This window comes from Manis pentadactyla, chromosome 3 (genome assembly GCF_030020395.1).
Source record: "Manis pentadactyla isolate mManPen7 chromosome 3, mManPen7.hap1, whole genome shotgun sequence".
Lineage (NCBI taxonomy): Eukaryota > Metazoa > Chordata > Mammalia > Pholidota > Manidae > Manis > Manis pentadactyla.
The window spans coordinates 213,141,594-213,164,075 of NC_080021.1; the positions used below are offsets into that span (position 1 = coordinate 213,141,594).

At 50.0% G+C, this 22,482-nt stretch overlaps 1 protein-coding gene across 7 annotated transcripts in view; it reads left to right on the forward strand.

Annotated features, from left to right (window-relative positions):
* The window catches only part of MVB12B (multivesicular body subunit 12B), a 170,075-nt gene that overhangs the window by 119,643 nt on the left and 27,950 nt on the right, over positions 1 to 22,482 (forward strand). Inside the window, exon 8 of one of the 7 annotated variants that reach the window (XM_057499037.1) lies at positions 16,396 to 16,427. The exons of the other annotated variants lie outside the window; for them this stretch is intronic. Within the exon in view, the coding sequence (XP_057355020.1) occupies positions 16,396 to 16,412 (17 nt within the window). The 3' untranslated portion in view covers positions 16,413 to 16,427. Of the gene's footprint in view, positions 1 to 16,395; positions 16,428 to 22,482 lie in introns of those variants that run through there. 7 annotated transcript variants of the gene reach the window in all.

Consider the following 22,482-nt stretch of genomic DNA (forward strand, 5'->3'; position numbering starts at 1 on the left):
GTTTTAACTGGGGATTGCTCATATATAGTTTTAAAAAAAATACTGTTGTCACAATGCGATATCAACTCACACCAGTAAGGATGGCCAACATCCAAAAGACAAGAAACAATAAATGCTGGCGAGGATGCGGAGAAAGGGGAACCCTCCTACACTGTTGGTAGGAATGTAAATTAGTTCAACCATTGTGGAAAGCAATACGGAGGTTCCTCAAAAAACTAAAAATAGAAATAGCATTGGACCCAGTAATTCCACTCCTAGGAATTTACCCAAAGAAAACAAGATCCCTAATTCAAAAAGACATATGCACCCCTATGTTTATTGCAGCACTATTTACAATAGACAAGACATGGAAGCAACCTAAGTGTCCATCAGTAGATGAATTGATAAAGGTGTGGTACATATATACAATAGAATATTATTCAGCCATAAGAAGAAAACAAATCCTACCATTTGCAACAACATGGATGGAGCTAGAGGGTATTATGCTCAGTGAAATAAGCCAGGCAGAGAAAGACAAGTACCAACTGATTTCACTCATCTGTGGAGTATAACAACAAAGCAAAACAGAAGGAAGAAACAGCAGCAGACTCAGACTCCAAGGGACTAGTGGTTCCCAAAGGGAAGGAGGTGAGGAGGGAGGGAGAAGGAGATTAAAGGGCATTATAATAAGCACTCACAGTATGGGTAGGTCACAGAGAAGGTAGTATAACATGGAGAAGACAAGTAATGACTCTAGCATCTTACTACACTGATGGACAGTGACTGCAGTGGGGTAGGGGAGGACCTGATAATATGGGTGAATGTTGAAACCACCTTGTTGCTCATGTGAAAGCTTCATAAGATTGTAATCAATGATACCTTAATTAAAAAGAAAATACTGTTAGTTTTTGAATATTCATTTTGTAACTGACTACTGCCTCTCTTGTATGCTTGTTATTTCCACTAGCTTTCAATAAATTTACTTGGGTTTTCTTGGTAAACAACAATATTATTTGAAAATGTAATTTTGTTTCTTGGCCAACATTTATACTTCATCTCTTTTTCTTGCTTTTTATTGTTGGCCAGAATGCCCAAAGCAGCAAATGAGCCTGGCAGCAGCTTGCATTCTCATCTGGTTCCCCAGTCAGGTCTGAGACAGGCTGATATTAGGTGAGAGAGTTTGATTATGTTTAAGGGACATTTTTTTCTATTCCTGTTTTCCTGGGAGTTTTTTTTTTTAATTCAGGCACTAATTTCAATTTCATATAATGACTTCAGAATCTATTTAATAATACATACTTTGTTTTTTCTCATCTAACTTATTGATACAAATCATTTTGTTTTGATGATGTAGCATTTAGAAAGTTGTTATATTTCTGAAATAAATTCTACTTCACTGTGGTGCATTATTCTTTAAATATAGTACTAGATCGGAACTGCTATAATTTAAGTTAGGAGTTCTGTATTTATATAAATCAGATTGGGCTTAATGCTTTTTGAGATACTATTTTTTGAGTGATCTAAGAATCAGAGTTTTTCTTTAAAATATAAGACTATTTAAAAATATTGTAATTTCTGTTCCTTGAGTGAAAAAAGAAAATGAAAAAAAAATTCCTTGTAAAAGTAAATGGACAATGGAAGCAATGTGGGAGACCTCAGGGGTACTTTGAGAAGAAGGACAACAATTTAATTTCTTTCACAATGATTGATTTTTTTTCAGGCTTTCTGTTTTTTTTCTTATGTTAGTTTTGTCATTTGTATTTTCTCCAAAAGAAAAGTCCGCCCTTCTACCTAAACTTTAAAGTTTAGTGTTACAAAATTATGCCTAAGGTCATATATCGAATTTTTTTTCTTGCTTATCCTTACTAAGGATTTATTTGTTTTATTTATCTTTTCAGATAACCAGTTTTTTATTTGTAAAGGCATTAGGCATTTGCTTTCTATTTCATTATTTAGTTTTATCCTTATTGGTTCCTTTTTCTACTTTCTTTTGGCTTGATTCATTTTGTTTTTAATAGTTCCTTGAGTTGAGTGGTTACCTCCCTTGTTTTCAGTGCTTTTTGAATTTGAATCTTTAAATATTTAAAGTTATATAAATATTCTTGTGTATTGCTTTGATGCTGTCCTCCTAAGAGTACTCATTTATAAATATATAATAATTTTAGTTTTGACTGCCTCTTTGACTCAAGTGTTAGAAAAGACTTTTTTCAGAGTGATTGAGATTTTGTCTTTTCTTATTAATTTCTAATTTCATTGCAAGAGGATGTGGCCTCTATAATTTTTTATTTTTTCAGATTTATTAAATATGTCATCTGTGATCAGTTTTAGTAAATGTTCCATTGACACTTGAAAATGTCTTCTTTCTATTAGGCAAAATGTTTGACACACACACACACACACACACACACACACACACACACACACACACACACTACCATTCTTTGATCAAGTAGGATGGATGGGTATATAGACAGCCATACACATATACATCCATCCATCTTACTTGGCCACAGAATGGTAGCTTTTATTGTTTTATAAATTTCTTCTTATGTCATCATTTTTGACCATTGGTTTTATTTTGTATGTTTCGAGCAGTGTTATTCAGGCCGTGATGGTTTATAACTGTGCTTTACCTTTCACCAAATAAAATTCCCCCTTTTTGTTTCCTTTGTGTTTGGGGCCTTACGTTACGTTCTATCACACCCCTGTCCCGTGTTGGCTCTCAGGTGCTCAGCAGGGGCCCCACGGCCTGGCTGTGGGCTCTGGCTGCGTGGGGCTCCTCCTCGGCGTGCTGCCCACACAGGCCTCTGCCCTGGCTTTCCTCTCGCCCCACAGAGCCTCCTGTTCCCCGTCCACACCCGCACAGCCTCTGACCTGCACTCAGCCCCACTCTTCCCAGAAGCCTTCCCTCGTGACTCCCGCTCCCCTCTGGCTCCTTCTGTGAGTGCCGCCAGCCCACCTGTGCACCCTGACCACGTAGCCCTCGAGCGCCCTCCCAGTGCATGTCAGCTGTCCTGTGTCCACCCACTCTGCTCTCACAGGTCCCCAGCCCAGCACTTGAGACCATGTCCACCCCCACTCGGTCTGTCTTTGCCACCAAGTTACCTTGTTATTAAACAGACTGATTGCTGCTACTGGACTATTCTGTTCATCATAAAACACCAACTCATTTTTTTTTAATTACTTAAAGAGCCTTAGCACATAACTGATCATTGGAAGTGTTATGTGAAAGCTTTCCCACGTTGCCCTGTGATACCCCAGGGGTGCACACAGGAACCCGAGGCCACTGCTGCAGGAGAGGGAACAGGCTTTGGGGACCACTGCCTTCCAGGCTGGCCGCGGTCCTGCTGACTTGTGATGCTCTCAGTTGGGCTTAATGTCCTCCTGTCTATGGCAGGGCTCCTCGTACCTCCCGTACACAGGGGCTGCAAGAATCCAGCGAGGACATTTACTCATTCAGCCAGCAGTTAGTGAAAAATGCCTGTGTGCCCAGCTGGGGGCCACATCTGTTGAAAGCTGCACTGTGCCAACAGAGCTCCTGGGGACCGTGGGTGGGGCTCCACAAGCATGGGGCCCCACACACCAGCTTGCTGTGATGCGACACCATAACCATGCAGATACAAACCAGGTGTGCCCTCCAGTGTGTTGAGGTGGGTCATCGGGGAAAAGGCTCAGTGGCCACAGGCACATAGCATGGCCATCCACAGAGCTATCCTGGCAGACGCGGGCGGGCCACAGAGGTCTGCGCCATCTCCCTCTCAGGCTGCCCGGTAGGCAGGCACAGCCTCCCTGGTCTCTTGTGAATGTGCTTTCGGATGAGAGTGACTGCCCACAGCACCTCCTTGCTAAGGCTCATTTCCCAAGGAAGGCAGAGAGGCCTTCTTCATGGTTAAAAGTAAGGACAGCCTCTAATTTGGGCAACTTTAGCTACTTCTACCTTTCCTGCCCAGAGCCCTAGGAATATTTCGGCACTTAGAGGGGCTGGCCTGGGTGCAGAAAGCCCAAGCCCCATGGGCAGCTGCACTCAGTCCAGAATGACTGTTGTGCCATTACCTGCTGTGACAGCTGGCATCTGTCCTCTCCTGACCAGCCCTGCCATGGAGGAGCATGTGACCCTGTGTTTGCTTAGTTTCAGGAATAATAGGCAGTGTTTATTGAGCCAGATCACTTTCGTATATGAATTTAGTCCACACAACCACCATGGGCAGCATGTGGGATTACAGTTATCCCCATTTTATAGAGAAACTGAGGTTCAGAGAGGCTAAGTGTGTTTCCCAAGGTCACACAGTAAGTCACAATAGTGCCCCAGAGGTGCCTTCATTGTGCTTTCCTAAAATTTCCATCATAGCCTTTTCATACTATTCTGCTCTTAGTTTTAAGTTTCTTTTCTAATTCCTAGACTGTATGCTCCATGAGGGAAGGGCTTGGTCTTTTCAATCTTCGTACCCCCAGCCTCCTGACGGGTAGCATCAAGAGTTGACTGGGAGGGCTCTGAAGTCAAGTTCTTGTCACTCTCCCGTCTTGCCTGGACCACCGCAGCGGCAGCCGGAGAGAAGCATAGGCGGGAAGGCTCATGAGGTGATGAGCACGGCTGGACACCTGCACTGTGTAGAGCAGAGACCCCAGGCTTTCCCAGGGAAGGAAGGCCCGGCCCCCAGGAAGGCGGTGGGCAAATTCCATTTCCTGTCGTTAGGCAGCCTGATGGCCGGCTGAGCTCCCACATCTGTCCAAGGACTGGTGGGCTCTCCCACGTGCCCGCAGAGCAGCCTGGGGAGCCAGCCCCCACTGGGGTGGCACAGATGGGAAGCCCAGATGACAAGGTGCACTCCATTATGCCTTGGAGACCCTGCCGCTTTCTTGTCCTGTCACAGCTGCCTCGCGGATCAGGGCGGCCCTCCCTCCTGCCCTGCTCTCTCCCACGTAGGAGGGCTACATACAGGAATCTGCTTTTTATTGGGTTGGGGGAAGGCGCAGTGGAACGTTTCCAGAACAGATGTTGGTCATTTTCCTCACATTTGGGGAGCAAATGACAATGACACTGACCAACACCAAGCCTCCCGGAGAATCAGCTCCTCTTCGGAGCACTTCACCAAGACCGCCCCCTCTGCTCTCCTAGCAGCCCTGAGGGCTGGAGGTATCGTTAATCCCAGCTTACAGAGGCACAGAATGCTCGATTCACTTACCCAGAGTCACACAGCTCACGCAGGTGGTCCCAGCATCTACTCTTAACCTCCACCCTCTTTTGTCCCACGTGTAGTGGAGGCTGAACAAGCACTGGCTCCAGGAGAAATGGCACCGGTGATCAAGACCACAGGGGAGCCGAGGGGTCCTGGGGACATCTCGCAGGCCCTGTGGGTACAGCTCACCCACTCCCCTCAGCCTGAGACAGGACACACTAAGGCAGGGACGCCTGGACTGTCTGGCCTTCCTCCCCTGGGTGAAAAGGCCCCGTGGTGACAGGCTGTGGCTGTGCCACCCTGGAGCACAGCCTGGCTCCTCTAGTGACATCTTTGCATCACTGGGAAAGGCAGGGTCAGAGGAGCAAGTGTCCCCCAGCTCTGCCTTTCACCCCAAAACTGAACAGAAGCCAGGCTTTTGCCTTGTAGACCTGGGTTCCTCCAGTTGTAGAAACACAAACTCTGAGAGTTACAGTGAGGTTTCCTTGAGCTGCACCTTGCAGGTGACCTGGCCCACGGCAGACACCGCACTGCAGAGGGTGGGCTCGGGTGCAGTGAAGAGGAGACCTCCGGGTGTGGGGAGCTGGGGGGCACTTGTTGAGCGGCTGGCCCTCAAAGCTCACCCGTCGGCCCTCCTGTGTCCCAAGGAGGAGCCCTGGAGACTAGACCACAGCACGGCGCTGACAGGGTGGGTTCAGTGGAGCCTGTGTCTGCAGCCCTGCACACGGCAGGAGTCCAGACATGATGGCAGAGGAGGCAGGAAGAGGAGTGAGAGGGGCCACCAGGTGCTTGGAGGTGGGTCGGCCTTTGTCCCCTACCCTCTCGAGAAGAGAGAAGGCTCAAGGGCCTGGGCTGGTGCTCAGGACACGTGTCCTTTGAAAGGATTTATTTATCTTTCTGATTTAGCTTCAAAGATGCCCCAAAACTCACAGTCTCTGGTCCTAGGTAAGCAATGAAAAGCCAGGTGGAATATAAAGAGCAGATTAGGTGCGCCGCGTGGCCGATCCCAAGCTGTTTGCTGAGTCTCTGGGTAAATTTCATCCAGGTTGGCTGATTGAGGACACCTGGAATGTCGTGGGCTTGGCAGTTATGAAAGTCACACTGTTTCATTCCTCAGACCCTCTTACTGATCATGTAAAAGTTTTATAAAGAACTCCATTCCCAGGAGCCCTTTGGATGTGGAAGGCCAGGGGGTCAGTTTGTCAAAGCTTCACTCAGACATTTGAGGTGTCAGTGACCAGCAGAGGTGCCTTCTTTTTCTCTGGCAGATGAAAAAAGGAAAGATGTTACCAAGTCCCCTGGAGGCTCCCCATTCATATGTGTGCACATGTTCAGTGCACAAGCACATGTGTGCACACTCTGTGGCTGCATGGACACACATGCAGGTGTGCACATGCACATACAACCAGGGCTTCCAAGTTGAATTTGCATTGTAAAAAATGGAGCGAGCCTAGTTCCTAGTGTCGGTCCAGGCCTTGCAGCCGGCCATTTGTTAAACCCCAAGGCCCTGCTCCCCACCAGTCACTCTGCTTGATTCCAGGCCGTAAAAGGCAAGACACAGCCCTGCCCTTGGCTGGGGGGAGCTGTCCGCCCCGGGCATCTGTGCGGCCCAGCTCTCAGCTTCGGGTGCTACAGGCCTTAATGGGAGTTGGCCTGGGAGCCAGGGAAGGGTGTTCTCTGCCGGAGCACCGTCTGCTGGGCAATTTGGGGGCAGCTGGTGTAATAAATTCCACAGGGCCTCCAGGCTGTGTGGCTGTTCTGGAATACTGCTGGAAATCACAAGGCAGCTGTTTGGCCTCTCTGTGCTGGGTGAACCATCAGAGGAAAGGAAGAGTTGTTAGAGCCCATTTCCCCCATGCCTTTGCTCTCTGACGTGTGTGTTTGTGGGGGTGGGGAGGTGATTGGGGGTTTGGGTAAGGTTTTTGGCTGAAGTGATTGGAATAATCACTGGCAAGGGGAGGGAAGAGAAGTTCAAGGGTAATTGCTAGCTGATGCCAAAAATAAACACTGTGAAATGCTTAGCAACTTTGAGGACCTTTTCCAACCATTTCTGCAAATTGTGGTCTGGTTCTTTCTCTGGGACAAGTGACTTGTGACATGGGTGGGGGTGGTGGCACGTGGTTTCATTTGAAAAGCCATGGACTCCCGTCACAGCTCTACCCCAAGACTAGTCCCTCGCCTCTGAGTCTGGGACCAGCTCTGTCCAGTGGAAATTGTGGGAAAAACTAGTGAAGAGAAGCCAGAAAGTGCTTTATGAGTGGAGAGCCGTTAGGGTGACAAGCCTCTGCTTCCTCCACCCAGGAGGTCTTTATTGAGCATCTAGTCTTCTGTGCTGGTGTCATGTACACAGACTGATGGAGGTGCTGCCTCCTTGCAAGCACTCCCCAGAACAGCTGGTCCGCAGCATCCCTTTCCAAGAAGCAGCCCCTTCCTGAGTAAAGGCATTGGGGGTGAGGAGGATGGGGGGGATGCCAGCCGAGGTGGACCAGGGGCCTGGTGAGGGCAGCTGAGGGATTCCAAGTGCCCGGGGTGGGGTGGCCAAGTCACCATTTGCCCACGCTGTGCTCTCAAGCTGTCAGGGTGATCTCTAATTCTTAAGTTTGTAGATTTTGGTGGCTGCTTCCTCTCTGTCCACTGGGACTGTGAAGGGACCCCACTGCCCCCAGTGCCGGTCCTGCTGCTTTGTGAAGAGGTCGTCGGTCACACAGACACGGTCTCTGCTCACCTGCAAGGTTCATGGGGTTTTTTTTTCTTGGAGTGCTACCTTCTCCCACATGCATGTGTAAGTACACACACACACACACACACGTGCCTCCCTTCTCTCTGGACCATCACCATTATCATCATCCAGGCCTGGGGTGGGGGCTCCCAGGCCCGGTGGGCAGAGGGAGAGACAGCGACCGCCTCCTGTCCCCTCAGGGGGAATGTAAGCGAGAGGGAGACCCCGTAACTTGGAATAAAGGCTCCAGCAGGCATGCCTCGGAGGTGGTGCAGCTCACCACCCATTAGCACCTGCCTTTGGTCCCTTAAGCAGTTTGAAACCATCTTTCTATATTGAGAAATAGCTTTTCTGCTTTTATTTTCAAACTTCAAAGATTACTTTTGAAATAAACTTTTTCCAATGGGATTCCAAAGGTTTTACACATGTGTGAAAGGAGGAGTTTGGCTGTTAAAATGTGTTTGCTCTGCCCCTCGGTTCCCTTAACTACCGAGGTACTGTGAGCGCCTCTCCTTTGTTCTCTGAAATATTCTCCTGGCTCACTTCACCACCGCACAGCACGTTGCCCCAGCCTCCTCTTCATCCCCCAGCCTGGTGGTAGTTCAGGTAGGGCCTGGTGGGGCAAAACTGATCTTTTTCCACTGCTGGAAGAAATCTTCCCTGTCAGGGCGCTGTTCACAACACCTCCCTGCTCATCTGGACTCCAGTCTCTGTAACTGTGACGGTCACAGCGGCCCTGGGCTGGGCAAATGGAAAGGTGGCCCTGGTCAGAGCCAGAGGAGTTTCCTATTGAAAAGCAGGGATAAGTTTGCTGCGGCTGAGGGTGTGGCTGTGGCTGATTTTTGACCTCTGCATGTTGTCGGCCCCAGGAAGACCCAGCTAAGTGATTGGAGGGGTGAGTTTCTGAGCCTCCATGCTCCGGTTTTACTGTCACGGGTGACCGTAGAACAATAAGCTTTGATAGGTCGTCTTGGAACATCTCTTCCCAGTATAGTAATTAGACTATAAATGTTTTCATAGGATAATTTCCCAAATGCCCAAATTTAAAAACAGCTCTCTAGCACATAATTTCTCCCCCAAAATGTAGTGACATAAAAGTGAACCATTTTGGTGAACCTTTAGAGCTAATGATGCTATAAATAAAAACTGACGTCATTTATAAAGTTACTTAAATCAGTTTTGTCACTGAAATAAATTCCTCTGTATATTACATCACTGGTAATAATAATTTTAACTATGAGTTTTGTTTATGTAAAAAAGAACTGAGCCAAGACCCAGGGTTCTTTTAATCCGGCTGTCGGTGTGCTTGGCCGAGGGTCCCGTTTTCGCCCCTTCCACCCCCGCCTCCAGGTATTCAGAAGCTGGCATATGAGTCCTGCCGAATCTAAAGACGCCGCAGAGCAGAGGGATCGGCAGTTCTTAGGTCACCTGGACTGGAAGCTTCCATTTCTCCCGCGATGCTAGGTTTGAGAAGGCCGTTTTCTTCCACCAGGGGCCTGTTTGTTCTGCATCAGCCAGTTCTGTCCGACCTCCTCCTCCTCCTCCAGTTTCTAAAGCTGTTAGGATTGCCGCACCAGCAGCAGTGCCTCTCTTTAATTTCCATTTATTAAAAAAAAGGCAACAAAGGCCTTTTAAAATTCTCAAACCACCTTTACTCTTGGAGGTATTCCCAGCTCCCTGCTTCCTCCTGAGCCCCCCTGAGGAGCCTGTACTTTCCGTATGTGTCCTGCTCACACTACAGGATAACCAACTACACTTGCATCCTCAAGGGGCAGTTTTCACCGTCAGATCCCTGGCACCCCACACTCACCATCCCCTTTCTTATGTCCAAATCGCATTTCCTGTAGGGCAGTACCCACATTCCTCTCTGTCATTGACGCAGACCCCCTTTCTGCACTCTGCCCAGCTACGCCTCTTCAGTTTCTTACAGCTTTTTGACTTTCTCTTCCCTCCCATCTCCAGCAGTTGGCTTTGGCGGGGTCACTTTTTAAAAGTAAACAATCACTTTTCAAGAGTTGCTGCTTCTGCAGGAGGAAGTGGGGAGTATCCCAGTTGGGCTGAATTTAGGTGCTGAGCGTCTGTTGGGCCTCCCTGCCGGCCGAGCGCCCCACTCACAGAACTGCAGTGTGTACCCGGCTATGTGACGGAAGATTTCATGTCATGACTTTTGGGATGTCTAGCAGCGGTGGGCACCACGAGTGTTCTGCTCTCAAGTACCAAAGGAGAGCCCATCTCAGGGGCAAGGAGCCCGCTCCCTGCGGCTTCTCTGCATTTTACCATATCCAAGACAACCCTCCAGAGGGGACTTAATGGAAATACAGAACTGCAGCATCTCGTTCTACACGGGAAAGTGGTGTGCCAGAGCAGCACCTGGCCATTTGAGAATTTACAGGCAGGACATTTAAAGCCACCTTGTGTTTCACAGCCTTAGGTGGAAATGAAACCATGGTCTGGGGCTTGTCCAGCAGCCTGGGTGGAGTCGGGCCGAGAGCCCCAGTCAGCAGGCCAGCCGGCCCCCTCTCCACCGAAATCTAAACAATGAAACAAGCAAAGAGAGGTGTGCTTTCAAGGTGTGTCTATCAAAAGATGATTTAGAAATTCTTTCACAATAAAGCTGAGCAGATTGTTAATGACCCATATCCTCTGGGCCCCCCGGGCCCCCAGACCAGCAGCCTCAGTACGCTCTCACCAAGAGGCGGCCTTTGACTGTAGGTTCTGGGTTCCCTGGGGTTCCTTCCAGGCCTCTGCCCAAATGGTTTTTCCACTGACCCAATAAAAAATTACATAGCAGTCAGGAGACCCGTATTCAACACCTGGTTCTGTTACTGCCTGCTGGGACGCATTGAGCAAGCCAGTAAACCTCTCTGAGCCCAGATGTCATCGTGGTGAAACTGGGACAGGGGCACAGGACAAAATCTAGAATAAAAGAATTAGTGGGCGTGCAACCCTACAGGAAAGACAGAAGGCAACAGGTGTTCACTGTGTGGTTCCCGTAACTTTGGGTGTTTGAAAGCCTACCTTCAGGGTTTCTGTTTCCCCTGGGGGTCTGGTCCTTTCCTCCTTTTCTTCTATTCATCTAGTATTTCCCCTTCTCTGGGGCTTAAAAGGAAGTATTTTTAAAACAGGCCACTGGCTTCCTACTGAGCCTTGCATTGCCCCCTGGTTTACCGGAGTCTTCCTGTACCCGGTGCTCCCTGACGGCAGCTGCAGCCCTGAAAGCCGAGCTGTGGTGTGTTTCTCTTTGAGCTGTTAGTTTCCATTGAAAGGTGTCCTTTCACACTTTGTTCTGACCAAAGGGTCCCTTCAAAAAATTCAGGGCAGATTTTCAAGTGGCTGGAAATCGTTATTCAGGCACATGTAGAAAGGCTTAAGAAGGAAACTCAAGACAATACAAGTTAGAAATACGTTTCTTAGCTTCAGAATATGCAGCTCAATTTGAGGTAGGTAGAAACAGAGATGAGAAAACAAGCCTTCTGTGTGGACTCCGGAAAGGACAGTCACAGACTATCTGGAAGTATTACCTTTTTTCCTGCTGTGGAAGGTAAAAGCCGTAGAAACCCTCAGCACAGCCGGTGTGGACAGAGCCGCGGGGCTTTCCTGGGCTCCTTTCATCTTAGGAGCTTTAGGCCACACAGAAACCCAGGGTCAGGTTACGTAACAAGTGATGAGTCTTCAGTTGGGAAGTAGGGAGCCTGGAGGTGCTTGATCCTGGTATTTTGATGTCTTGACTTAAATCATGTAGGAATGTCAAGAGCCTGGCCATCACGGCTAGACAGACGTGGTCCCCAGTGCTGGCCTCCCTTTGGACTGGCAGCAGGGCTCCCCTGCCCCTGGCAGCCATAAGACGGGGTGGCCCCGTCCACCTCTCAGGGTGGCCACGCTGGGCGGGGTCAAGCACTGTGCCTGCCACCGAGTCTAAGGTCTCAGGTGACGGCTGTGACTGCCCCCGTGGCCAATGCCTGCCCTGCCGTGGCAAGTCCTGTGGGTGTTGGAGAGCCCTGTCTGTGCAGAGCAGCTGCCCCGGACTGTGCCGCGGGACCCGTGCAGGCGTTCGGACCCTGAGCCCCTCACTGAAGCGCTGCCTGGCTCCAAGCCCAAAGCCAAGTTTCTCATGGTGTCCTCATCCCTGTGCCCCTGAACCAGAATCTACCGAGTTTCGGGGCTTGGGATTTGCATTTTAAATGAGACTCTCGGGCCATTCTGACACACCCAGAAGGCTGAGAACCTGTGGTTGGAAAAAATCGATGCATCTGATGGAGTGTGGGGGGCCGGCTTTAGGGCGCTAACAAAGGCCAGGCTTGCAGGTACCCCCTCTTCCCTCATCTGGACCCACACCTTTCCCACAGGGGTGCCGTTTGTCATCTCCAGGGTGCCGCTGCTCTCCAAAGAGAGGGCACCTGTGGTTGGAGTTGCTTTTTCCACGGACTGGCTTCACAAGTGGAGTTGCTGTGGGTGAGAAGCTGTGTCCCAGCAGTCTGGGACATCTGCCTGGGCCTTTGATCCAGGGCTCCTGTGGAAACCACTGTTCGCCCCACTGTAGTGTCTGCAGACTCATATCCCTGAGTCCCAGCTGCTCTGAAGGATGGCTGCCTGTCTCTGAGGGCCCCTGCACTCTCCCAGATGAATCTGAGATACACCCTGCAGCCTCTAAACTTGGCCGATCTCCGCCCAGCCGCATGTGTCTGCCGTGCCTCTGCTCAGACCTCCCAGCGGGGCCGAGCGAGGCTCCGCTTGCTTCTGGACCAGCGCTCCACAGCCAGGCCGGTCCGGGGGCAGGTGGCCGGGGGCCGTGGGCAGCCAGGGCTTGAGCTCCAACTTTGCTGTCACGTTCCTGGAGACGCCCCTGTGAAAGTCATGAGCCCTTGGGCCCAAGTGTCTCCACCTGAAAAAGAAAGGCATTGCACAGAATAAGCCACCAAACCAAACTTCCGGCTTGGGCCCGCCCACCTCCATGGCTTTGTTTATCCTCAAAGTTCCAGCACACCCATCTCACCTCACATCAGCGGTGTTTTTGTTGTGCCGGGATTCGCCGCCGCCGCTTTCCCTGCGCCCTCCGTCCTCTGTGGAAGCAGCTGCTTGAGCCCCATCTCCCTCCGGATCCCCTTCTGTAGGAGGGGTTGATGAGAGAGATTTGGAGCCAGCATTAGCCGGGCAGCTGCTGACACGGCCAGAGGTGGGCATCCCCTCGGGGCCAGGGCTGTGGAGGCCGGGGGGAGGGCTGGGTCCCGGAGAGGGCTCCGGGCGGGATGCGGTGGCAAGAGCCGGGCTCCCTGGGCTCAGCTCTGCCTCCGCCTCTTGCTCGCAGTGTGCTCCAGGTGGGCGGCTTAACGACTCCGTGCCTGCGTGTCCTCCGGAAAATGGGGGTGGTCATGGTCATGCATACCCCGTGGGACTGTCAGGAGAAATGAGGTAACACACCGAAAGCCCCTAAGACCAGAGCCTGGCACAGGGTGGGAGCTCAAGTAAGTGTGAGCTGCTCCCATTACCACCCTCTTTGGAGTTGAAAGGACTGATGACAGGTGTGAGGGACGCGGACAAGTCCCTATTGCTCCAGGCCCCTGGACTGGACATCCGAGTGGGGGTAGAGCTATTCACTAACACTGGGGAGACAGAAACAGGGAACTGGTGAGGGAGGAGAAATCCACCCTCTCCTCCTTCCCAGGAGGGCGGGAACAACGCCTGGCTGCCTTTCCCACTGTGTCCCCAGTGGGCTGCGCCAAGGCCCTCAGCGCCTCCAGATCCCGCCCGCAGGCTGGCGCTGGGGCTCTTCAGGGGCCGCTGTCTGTTGTCTGTGATTCACACTGCTGGGGAGTAGTTTGCATAGATTCCCAAGTTTATAATTAAAACAATAGAGAAACAATTTTCACTATATAAAAAAAAATGAATAGCCGAACAGGAGCCTCTTTTAAGCAGATGTTGTGCTGTGAGCCATGTAGAAATATTATTTTATCATCAACCCCAGCACGGTTTTCTCAAGACTTGAAAGAAACTAGGGGAACATCTTTTCTACTAACCCAGCGTTTTTTTAGCACCTAATATCATTTCACATTTAAAGGTGACAGCAATATCTTTAACGTTTTTCTATTGGATTAATAACGTTTAATGTTCAAAGCAATAAAGCGAAATGTTTTCGTGAGGGTGCTTTATATCACTAGTGGAAAATTCAAGGAGAAAAAAAAAAAAAGACCACACACAAAAAGTAATAGATGTCGAAAGCCATAAACTCAAAAGGGAGCCTGGGCGTGGAGGAGGTTTCCCGGAGCCCGTGGGTGTGCAAAGCTCGAGGCCCGCGCGGCCCAGGGCCAGGAGGGGCTTGGTGCTCTCAGCAGTGAGCGCTCGGAGCCCTCGCCCACTCCCGCAGCCATTCATCTCCACCCAGCAGCGGAATATGACAATGTTAGCATTTTTCATTTCCCTGACGTTACCATTAATAAAGCAATGATCCAAAAGGGGCTTTGCTGAGTCTGTTCTTTATGCTCCCATCACTCACGACTAGATAATTTCACACAGGATCGTTTTAAAATTAAATGACGATAAAAAACGCTCTGCTGTTCTGTGTTCACCAGTTCATAGAAGTCTATCAAGTCATTAATGTGTCATGACAAACTGCTCGATGGATACAAGAGTAATTAATTATTTGAATAAATAACAAGTTGAACTTGGGGCTTTGAACCACAATGACATATGCATCCCATTAAGGGAGTCCTGGAACCTTTTCAGGGCACTGGTAGGAAGAGTTAAAATGCAGGCCAGGATCCTGGAAATGATGGAAAACACTTTCGTAAACACAGGGTAATATTTTACAGGGAGAAAGCCAAAATGTCACATTTCCGTGCCCACATGGAGTTCAGTGTTAAAAGTTCTCTGGCAGCGGCCATTTCAAGATACCACTTGATCAGTGATGATTTCAGAGAACAATTATACAGATTTTCATAATCACCATTAATCTCTGCATATTTTTCAAGATAATTACAGCAATTATTATTTAGATTTCTCTTTTATATGCCCATTGTAGAAAGGAACAAGTGCTTATTATACTGGATAGTTCAAAGAACCTTGGATTAAAATTCTTTGTCATCTCTGTGCTCATTATTTCAACTCATGTTGCCTGTGAAAGTTCATCAGCTCTAGAAATTAGAGTGATATTAACAGGCTCTATTATTAAATCCTAAGGTTGTGCTTAAACCGTGGTTAGAGTGGATGGCTGAATTGTTCACTTGTAGGACTGCTGAGTTCAGTTGGAATTACTGTCAGGTGGCAGGAGATGTCCATGACAGGTGTAGTCAGAGATGGGTGTCAGCCCCACACCTCTTTCCCATGATAGACTTACAAAGTGAACTAACAACCAATATTTAGAGAATACATTTTTGTGACATGCCCTTTAAAGGTTAATATTAAATCTGAAATCCGGGTAATTTATGGCATTGTACTTCATAGAGGCAGCGAGTAGATAGAAGGGAGCACACTCCTGGTATTTCTGAATCAATGTGGGTGTCAGCTCGGGCATCAGCTCTGTCTCAAGCTGCTCCGTTTTCCCCTCACAGTCCAGAGAGCTTGTCCATCGGAGCGGAGTCTTGGGAAGGTGAAGTACTGCTTTCAAGAGAAGCCACTTCCCAGAAAAAAGTTTCTTGAAAATTCTGCTGGTTGGAAACACACTTGCATGTAGGTCCAGTGGTGTGTGTCCGTGCCCCATGCCAACCATGGGCATGAGCTGTGTGGTCTCTGGTCATTCCAGGCCCCCCTGTGCACCTCAGCCAGATGCTACAAGTCTAGCTGTGTGAGGAGGAATATGGCCAAGCCTTTGTTTTTGAATTGGGGAGTCCAGCATGGGAGCTTCCTATAAAGTGAGAAAAATATAAGACATAGGGACACCTTTTCTCTTCAAATTAAATTTTATTATTGAGTTACATCCTGGTTCAAATGCACACAAGCAGTGCAGTCCTGCGTAAACATAAGTGGGATTTGGATTGCTGTCAGACTTCCCACACAGGTCCTCTTTATAAGGCCCATACCTGTCTACCACCGTGACTGGTGTTTTAGAATCACCTGGCAGCTTACAGAGGATGAAGCCTGGGGCTGCTCAGGCATGGCCCCCCACAGTGGCTGCCCCTCCAGGGCGCGCCCCAACCTAGGACCCACCCCAGGTCACCCCCACCCCAGCCCTGGAGCTCATTCTGTCCGTGGGAGGGCACAGGCCCTGGGGAATTTAATCCCTCTAATCAAGGTCAGATCTCTTTACTGTGGTACCAAAATGTCGTATTTGGTACCATTTTTTCTTTGACCCGTGGACACTCTCTTTTCAAGTCTTAAATAAAATGTATAGCAAGGTTATGCCTTTCTAGTGTGTGAACCCCAACAAGCCTACTTGCCCGCTAGCCTCCCGTTAATGCCCTCAGGCAGTTAAGCAATTAGGAGAACTCATGGATCATGGAATCAGAGTTAAAGGGAGCTGGTGTGATCCTTTCTCACAGCATCCCGAAGAATTGCCATTAGGGTAATTTATGGCATTGTACTTCATAGAGGCGGCGAGCAGATAGAAGGAGCACACCCCCGGCATCTCCAAATCAGTGTGGGTGTCAGCTCGGGCATCAGCTCTGTCTCAAGCTGCTCCATGTTCCCCCCAAAGGCCAGAGAGCTTGTCCATCGGAGCGGAGTCTTGGGAAGGTGAAGTACTGCTTTCAAGAGAAAAAAGCTAGAAAAGCTAGCTTCCGGACAGTGCCTGTATTTATCATATCGACCCATGTCCACTTACTACAAGCTGACACTGATCCCTCACATTCTGATGCACCGCCCTTCTACTCTTCTTCCCACTGTTGGGCCAACTTCTCTTCCACAGCCTGAACGTTAAATGCTGGCCTTCCTCTGTACCCTGTCCTGGACCCGCCTCCCTCCTTCCTGTTTTCTTTCAGGACTCTCTCATCTCCTCCCTTGGCCCCGGTTACCACCAGGCCAGTGACTCCCAGCTCCGCCGACCCCCCTCCGCGTTCCCACCCGGGCCCCCTTACCAGCCAGTCTTGCATCTTGGTCGTGCTGTTCCACCCCGTTTCTCTCCCTGGATGCCTCACAACCTGTCAGACCCAGCCCATCCCAGATGGAGCCCCCCAGCTTACTCCTCGCTTCTCCACTTGTCCCCAACCTTGGTGTCCTTTGTCCCAACGGTTAAAGCCAGACCCTGGGAGCCACCCTGAACTCCTGCCCTCCCCCCTCCCACTTGTGCAGCCATTCATCTTGATACCACCATCTAAACATCCCGACGTCTGTCCCCTCTCCTCCCTTCAGACTGGCACGGTCCTAGCCTAGGCCACCCGTGGGTAAACCCTCACTGGATTTGCTGTCAGAACTTCCTCCCTGGTGCCTCTGCCTCTGGCCTCACCCCCTCCAATCCATTCTCTCCACAGCCAGGGAGGCATTCCTAAAATAGAAATATGACTGCGTCTCTCTCCAGCTCAAAAACCCTTCAGTGGCTCCCCAGGGACATCATGGTGACTTGCAGGCCACTCAAAACAGAAGTCAAGGCTCCTTACGAATGGGCCCTTGGTTATCTCCACACCCTTACTTCTCTGCAACTATTAAAAAGACGGAGGTACATCTACAACTACAGACGTGGAAACTGACTACTAAGTGAAAAACAAATGTCAGAATAGTGAGTTACCCTGTGATGGCACATTTATTAAAAGTACAGACACATACAGAGTTCTACATTTCTTCTATATAGGCCAACATCTGCAAGTGCATAGGAAATGGGCTGAGAGGACCCCAAGGACCATGCAGAAGCCCCCTGTAGGCCTCGCCCCAAGGGGGGCCCTGGGACTAGGGCTCTGGATCCTAGGGGTACTCTGATTTAGCTGTACTTTGGAATTGTTTCTTAAGAAAATGTATTTATTCATTTATTGAGGAGTTGAAAAATAGCAGCTCAAAAACTATACAGATCTTCCTCAACTTACAACGTGGTTACATCCCCATAAACTCCTCCTAGCCTAGCCTGACAAATGTGCTCAGAACGCTTACATGAGGCCGCCGTGGCAAAATCATCTAACACAAAGCCTGTTTACAGTAAAGTGTTGACTATCCATGTAATTTATTGAAAACTGCCCTGAAAGTGGAAAAGTGAGGAATGGTCAGTGATCGGTTGCTTTCCCTCGTGTTGGCATGGCTGCCCTGAGCTCCGGCTCACTGCCCAGCCTCCCCAGGGAGGACCCCACCACAAAACTAGCCTGGGGAGAGAGCAGGAGTCAAAATTTGAAGTACAGTTTCTACCGAGTGGATATGGCTTTTGCACCATTGTGAAGTCGAAAACTGTAACTCAAGTCATCGTAAGTTGGGGACTGTCTCCGTGTGAGCTGGTTTTGAGGATGAGGAAGACCCCTAGGCGAGGAAGCGAGTCTTCTTGCCGTGGGGCCGGGCCCTGCAAGCAGGGTGCTGCAGCTGACGTTCAGCCGGCGGAGCAGGTGACTCGGCAGGTACTGGCCAGGCCTGTCCCGTAGCAAGTCTTTGCCATGGCAAGTGTGGTCACATGGTGATTTCCCCAGTGGCCCCTCAACACTCTAGGCACCGTTTTACTCACATGGAAAAGCGTCACTTAGTCGGCTTTTATCTTTACCTTGAGCAAAACGCAGCTGGCCATTAAGTATTTACCAAGTTTAAAAAAAGCACTTCTGTAGCAGAGTGAGAACATTCTCAGTCATAGGTGTGGGTTTCTCTGGGGGTGGGGCACACGGCCCAGCCCCTCTGTGGCTCCTGCAGCTTGCAGCCCCGGCCCTACACCTGCCTGAGGCCTTCTCAGAGCCAGGCTGCGCCCTCTGAGGCGCTGCCCAGGAAGAGAGGTGGCAGGGCTAGTGGGCCCTCAGACCCCTCCCAGGATCCTGTGGGTGTGGAAAGGTGAAGCAGGCCACACAACTCAAGTGACAGTCACTGGCAGGTGTTCTCTATAGATGGGGGGGCAGGGAAGGGGGCAGAAGTGCAGGGGGTTGCTTCCTAATTGTCCACACCAAATAGAACCTCAGAGAACATTCATTTGTGGTGTGAAGAGCATGGCATTTTTGACTGACACCCGGGGTAGTTTTCTTCACTTTGCTTTTAGAGATCTTTTCCAGGGGACGTTAGGCAGCCTAGGCCCAGCCTGAGCCCAGCTTGAGTCTTGCTCCTGAGCTTGATGTGTAATGGCAGGGATGGGAGATGCCAGAGTGCTGTGGTCCAGCGGACCCAGTGCCGTTCTCCTGAGCAGGCATTGCTTCTGCACCTCCAAAAGCCTTTGGGTTGGTACTCACAGCCCGTGGGTTACATGATTTAATGTAGCTGCACTCACGTGTTTATGTAAAAGCAGGTAGAAAGGGAACAAGTCAGCTCCCTTGGGATGGCATTGTGGAGCCGTGGTGGGGATGGTGGTCACAGCACTTAGCCTGCACTTGAGGCTTTGGGGTTTTATCCCATTTAAACTTCACAGCAATTCCTGATTATTACTGCCTGCCTGTACAGTTGAAAGAGGGGCACAGAGAGGTGAAACGCTTGTCCTAAGTCAGAGGTGGGGCAGACGGCTGGCCCGCACGTGCTCCTGGGAAGACTCAGGTATGTATATAATGCCTGGTGTGTAAGAACCACAGCCATACCCACCACACGTTGGGTGCCTGCTGCAGGTCGGGCTGCGCTCAGGCCTCTCTCCTTTGCCGGCTCATCCCTCTGCAGTGCCGCTGAGTGGGTGTGGTTATCCTCCTTTGGTGAAAGTCTGACTGAGGCTAAGTGACTAGCTCAAAGCCCCACCGGAGCAAGTGGCTGAGGGGGCTGTGCGCTCACCCCTGCCTCCCCACGGCGCTGCCTCTCATGGAGGCTTTCACAGGGGCTCATAAGTCACTCTTTTGGGCTTATGAATAACATGGCAAAAGAGATTACTTTAGGGATCTAGAAGGAAGTTATTGGCCATGTGTAAGGTCAATTGGAATGTCACCGAGCAGACAGTGCTGGGGGCATCTACAAATGAATTCGAAGAAATATCCCCACAGTGAGATCCCCAAGAAAGCAGATCGGCTTGGCATTTTGGTGTGCAAATGAGTTTTGAGAAATGGCCTTGAGATCTTGAGTCGTTGGCATCTCTCCCTTCACAAACTGTAAAGGACTTTTGAAGCTGCAGGGAAGGGGAGGAGAAAGGTTGCTGATTATTCACAGCTCCGAGCCCCAAGCAGGTGTGCAGAATTAAAGGTCTCCCACCACCCCAACTGCATTTAATTTTATTCCGAAAATGACTACCTGCCAATAAGCCACGTTGTTCACCATCATCTCTGCAAGTATTTCCGAGGTACTGTGACTCTCGGTCACTTAACACCACTTGACAACTGCAAGCAGGTAACAGTTGAGATGCTGGTAGTGGAGTCTTTATTTATTTATTTCATATCTTTTACTACAAGAGTTTATGACTCTTTATCAAGCCTGTGAAGTTAATACATGTATTGATTGGAGTATTTCCTCACCGAGGTGTCAGCAGCAGAAGGGGTTGCAGCTGTGGGTGTTCTAGGCAGTGGGGTGGCCCTGGGTCCACAGCCCTTGAAAACTGGCCCATGGTAGGTTTGTGCTGAGCCCACAGGAGTCCAGGGATGTGTGTTAGGAGGAGAGAATCAAGGGATGGCTCTGAGGGACTGTCATCTTAGCAAGTAAAATTATAGTCCCCATATGAAGGGAAGACGCAGGACTTAAAACCTTCCCCGTTGCCAGGCAGAGTTCCTACAGATCCATAGCAGAGCCGTCCGTGCAAGCAGGAATCGATTTTGTGTTCTAATGCAGCCTGCAAATTGGACTACTTCCCTCAAAATAGCAAGGCAGATATTTGGGTCAGTTGGAAAAGAAATCAGCCCCCCCTTTCCTCCTTTAAAATAGGGGGTGGTATTAATACAGCAGCAGATTAGAGCTTTATTTGTTTAAAGCTCGCCGATTCTGTAAGCATTCACAGTCCTCTTGACTTGTGGTTCCTGATTGTAGAAAGAACAGTTGAATGAGCTCATTGTTTCCTGGTTTTTTTTCTTTAATGTATTTTACAAACACTCCGGTGACAGGCCTGACACGCTGATTTCTATGTACTCGCACTTCAGTTTGGGATTACAGCATTAATAACAGAGTTCCATGCATCATGCCATTTTTAAGCATGATCGTTATGATAAAGGGCATATACTTAATTACAGGCCTGCTTAATTACAGCTCTGTTGAAGCTCGTTTGTTTAGGAGAATGCTAATTGTGCTACGGAGCCCGCAGCACAGCCTTGCTTTCATCCGCTGCGTGTTGCTCCACGCCGTGGATCAGTGTTTTGTTAAAACTGCCACCAAAGATAAAATTTTTTAAAAAGGAAGAAGAAGAAAACACTGTCCTGGTACTAAAAGGAAAGCTGGTTGGCACAGGGCCTTAGGTCAGAGCCCGAAACCAGCCCGCTGTGGACTCAGGCCAGGTGCTTCACCCCACCTCTGATCGCCTCCCTGAGGGCTGCTGTTACCCCCATTTTACAGGCAGGGCCCCTCGGGCTCAGCGAGGTGCGCTGGCCTGCTCCGCACACATCTGCCGCTCGCCAAGTGGGAGTTCAGGTCCGCTCTCCCCGCCACATCTACCGCAACGCTGTCTAACAGGCTCGAATCTTGACTCCGTCAAGCCACCTAATTTCTCTAAGCTTCTATTTCCCTAAATGTAACTTGCAAGTGAGGGATCACTTTGAGGGTTACTGATGAGGGTTCACTACTTTGCGTGTGGCCCATAATGGGGGTTTCCTTTCCTTTTCTCACTTCTGTAAACTGGGTCAGAGAGAAGTTCCGTTACCTCCAAGGTTTGGGGGAGCCCTTGTATGTTACACTGGGAGCTGCGGGGCCTGGGGAGGGACCCTGGGAATGCCACTCTTGGTGCCAGTGAGGGAAGGACAGGCGCTGTCCCAGCCTCTGGGTGATGACCACAAGAGTGTCAGGCAGTGCCCGTCTGAGAGCCCTCACAAAATCCCAGGCTGACTGGGACGCAGGTCAGCGTGCATGCCTGGACGTGACTTTGTACGCCTGGACGGCGGCTCCGTGGCAGCTGGGAACTCTTTTTCTCCTGCCCTGCCTCCAGCTCCTGCACAGCGTGCCCCTTGGAGTGGGACTCGGGAATGGACGGGGTGCCAGCACGAGAGGCACAGGTTTGGTGCTGAAGGAAGAGTGAGGCGATACTGGCCTTGGCTCCAGAGAAAAGAGAGGAGGAGGGAGGGGCCCGTGGCCCCCCACGAGGAGCCAGGCCGGAGGTGATTTATGAACACTCTTCTGGAACACATGAAAAATGTGTGCCATTGATTTTGAGAATTATGTTTGGCAAACCTCTAGATATTTTAAAATATGGCATGGTTGCCCAGATAAGGGGAGTAGAAAGGATGTCAGGAAATCAGAAGGCAATTTAGCTTTCTACCCAACATACAAAACCCCTCCCTGGCTCCGAGACAGGTGGCCGCCGCCTGGGCCTGCATCAGCCAGCTCGGCTCACCTTCCTTATGCCCTCCACAGAGAAGGACAGGGCCTCCCCTGGACTTGCCCATCTCTAGCCCCTGTCCTGTAACAGCTCTGAGAACATGTGTAGATGTCTGATCACATGCACCTTCCAGTCTTCCCTTATCG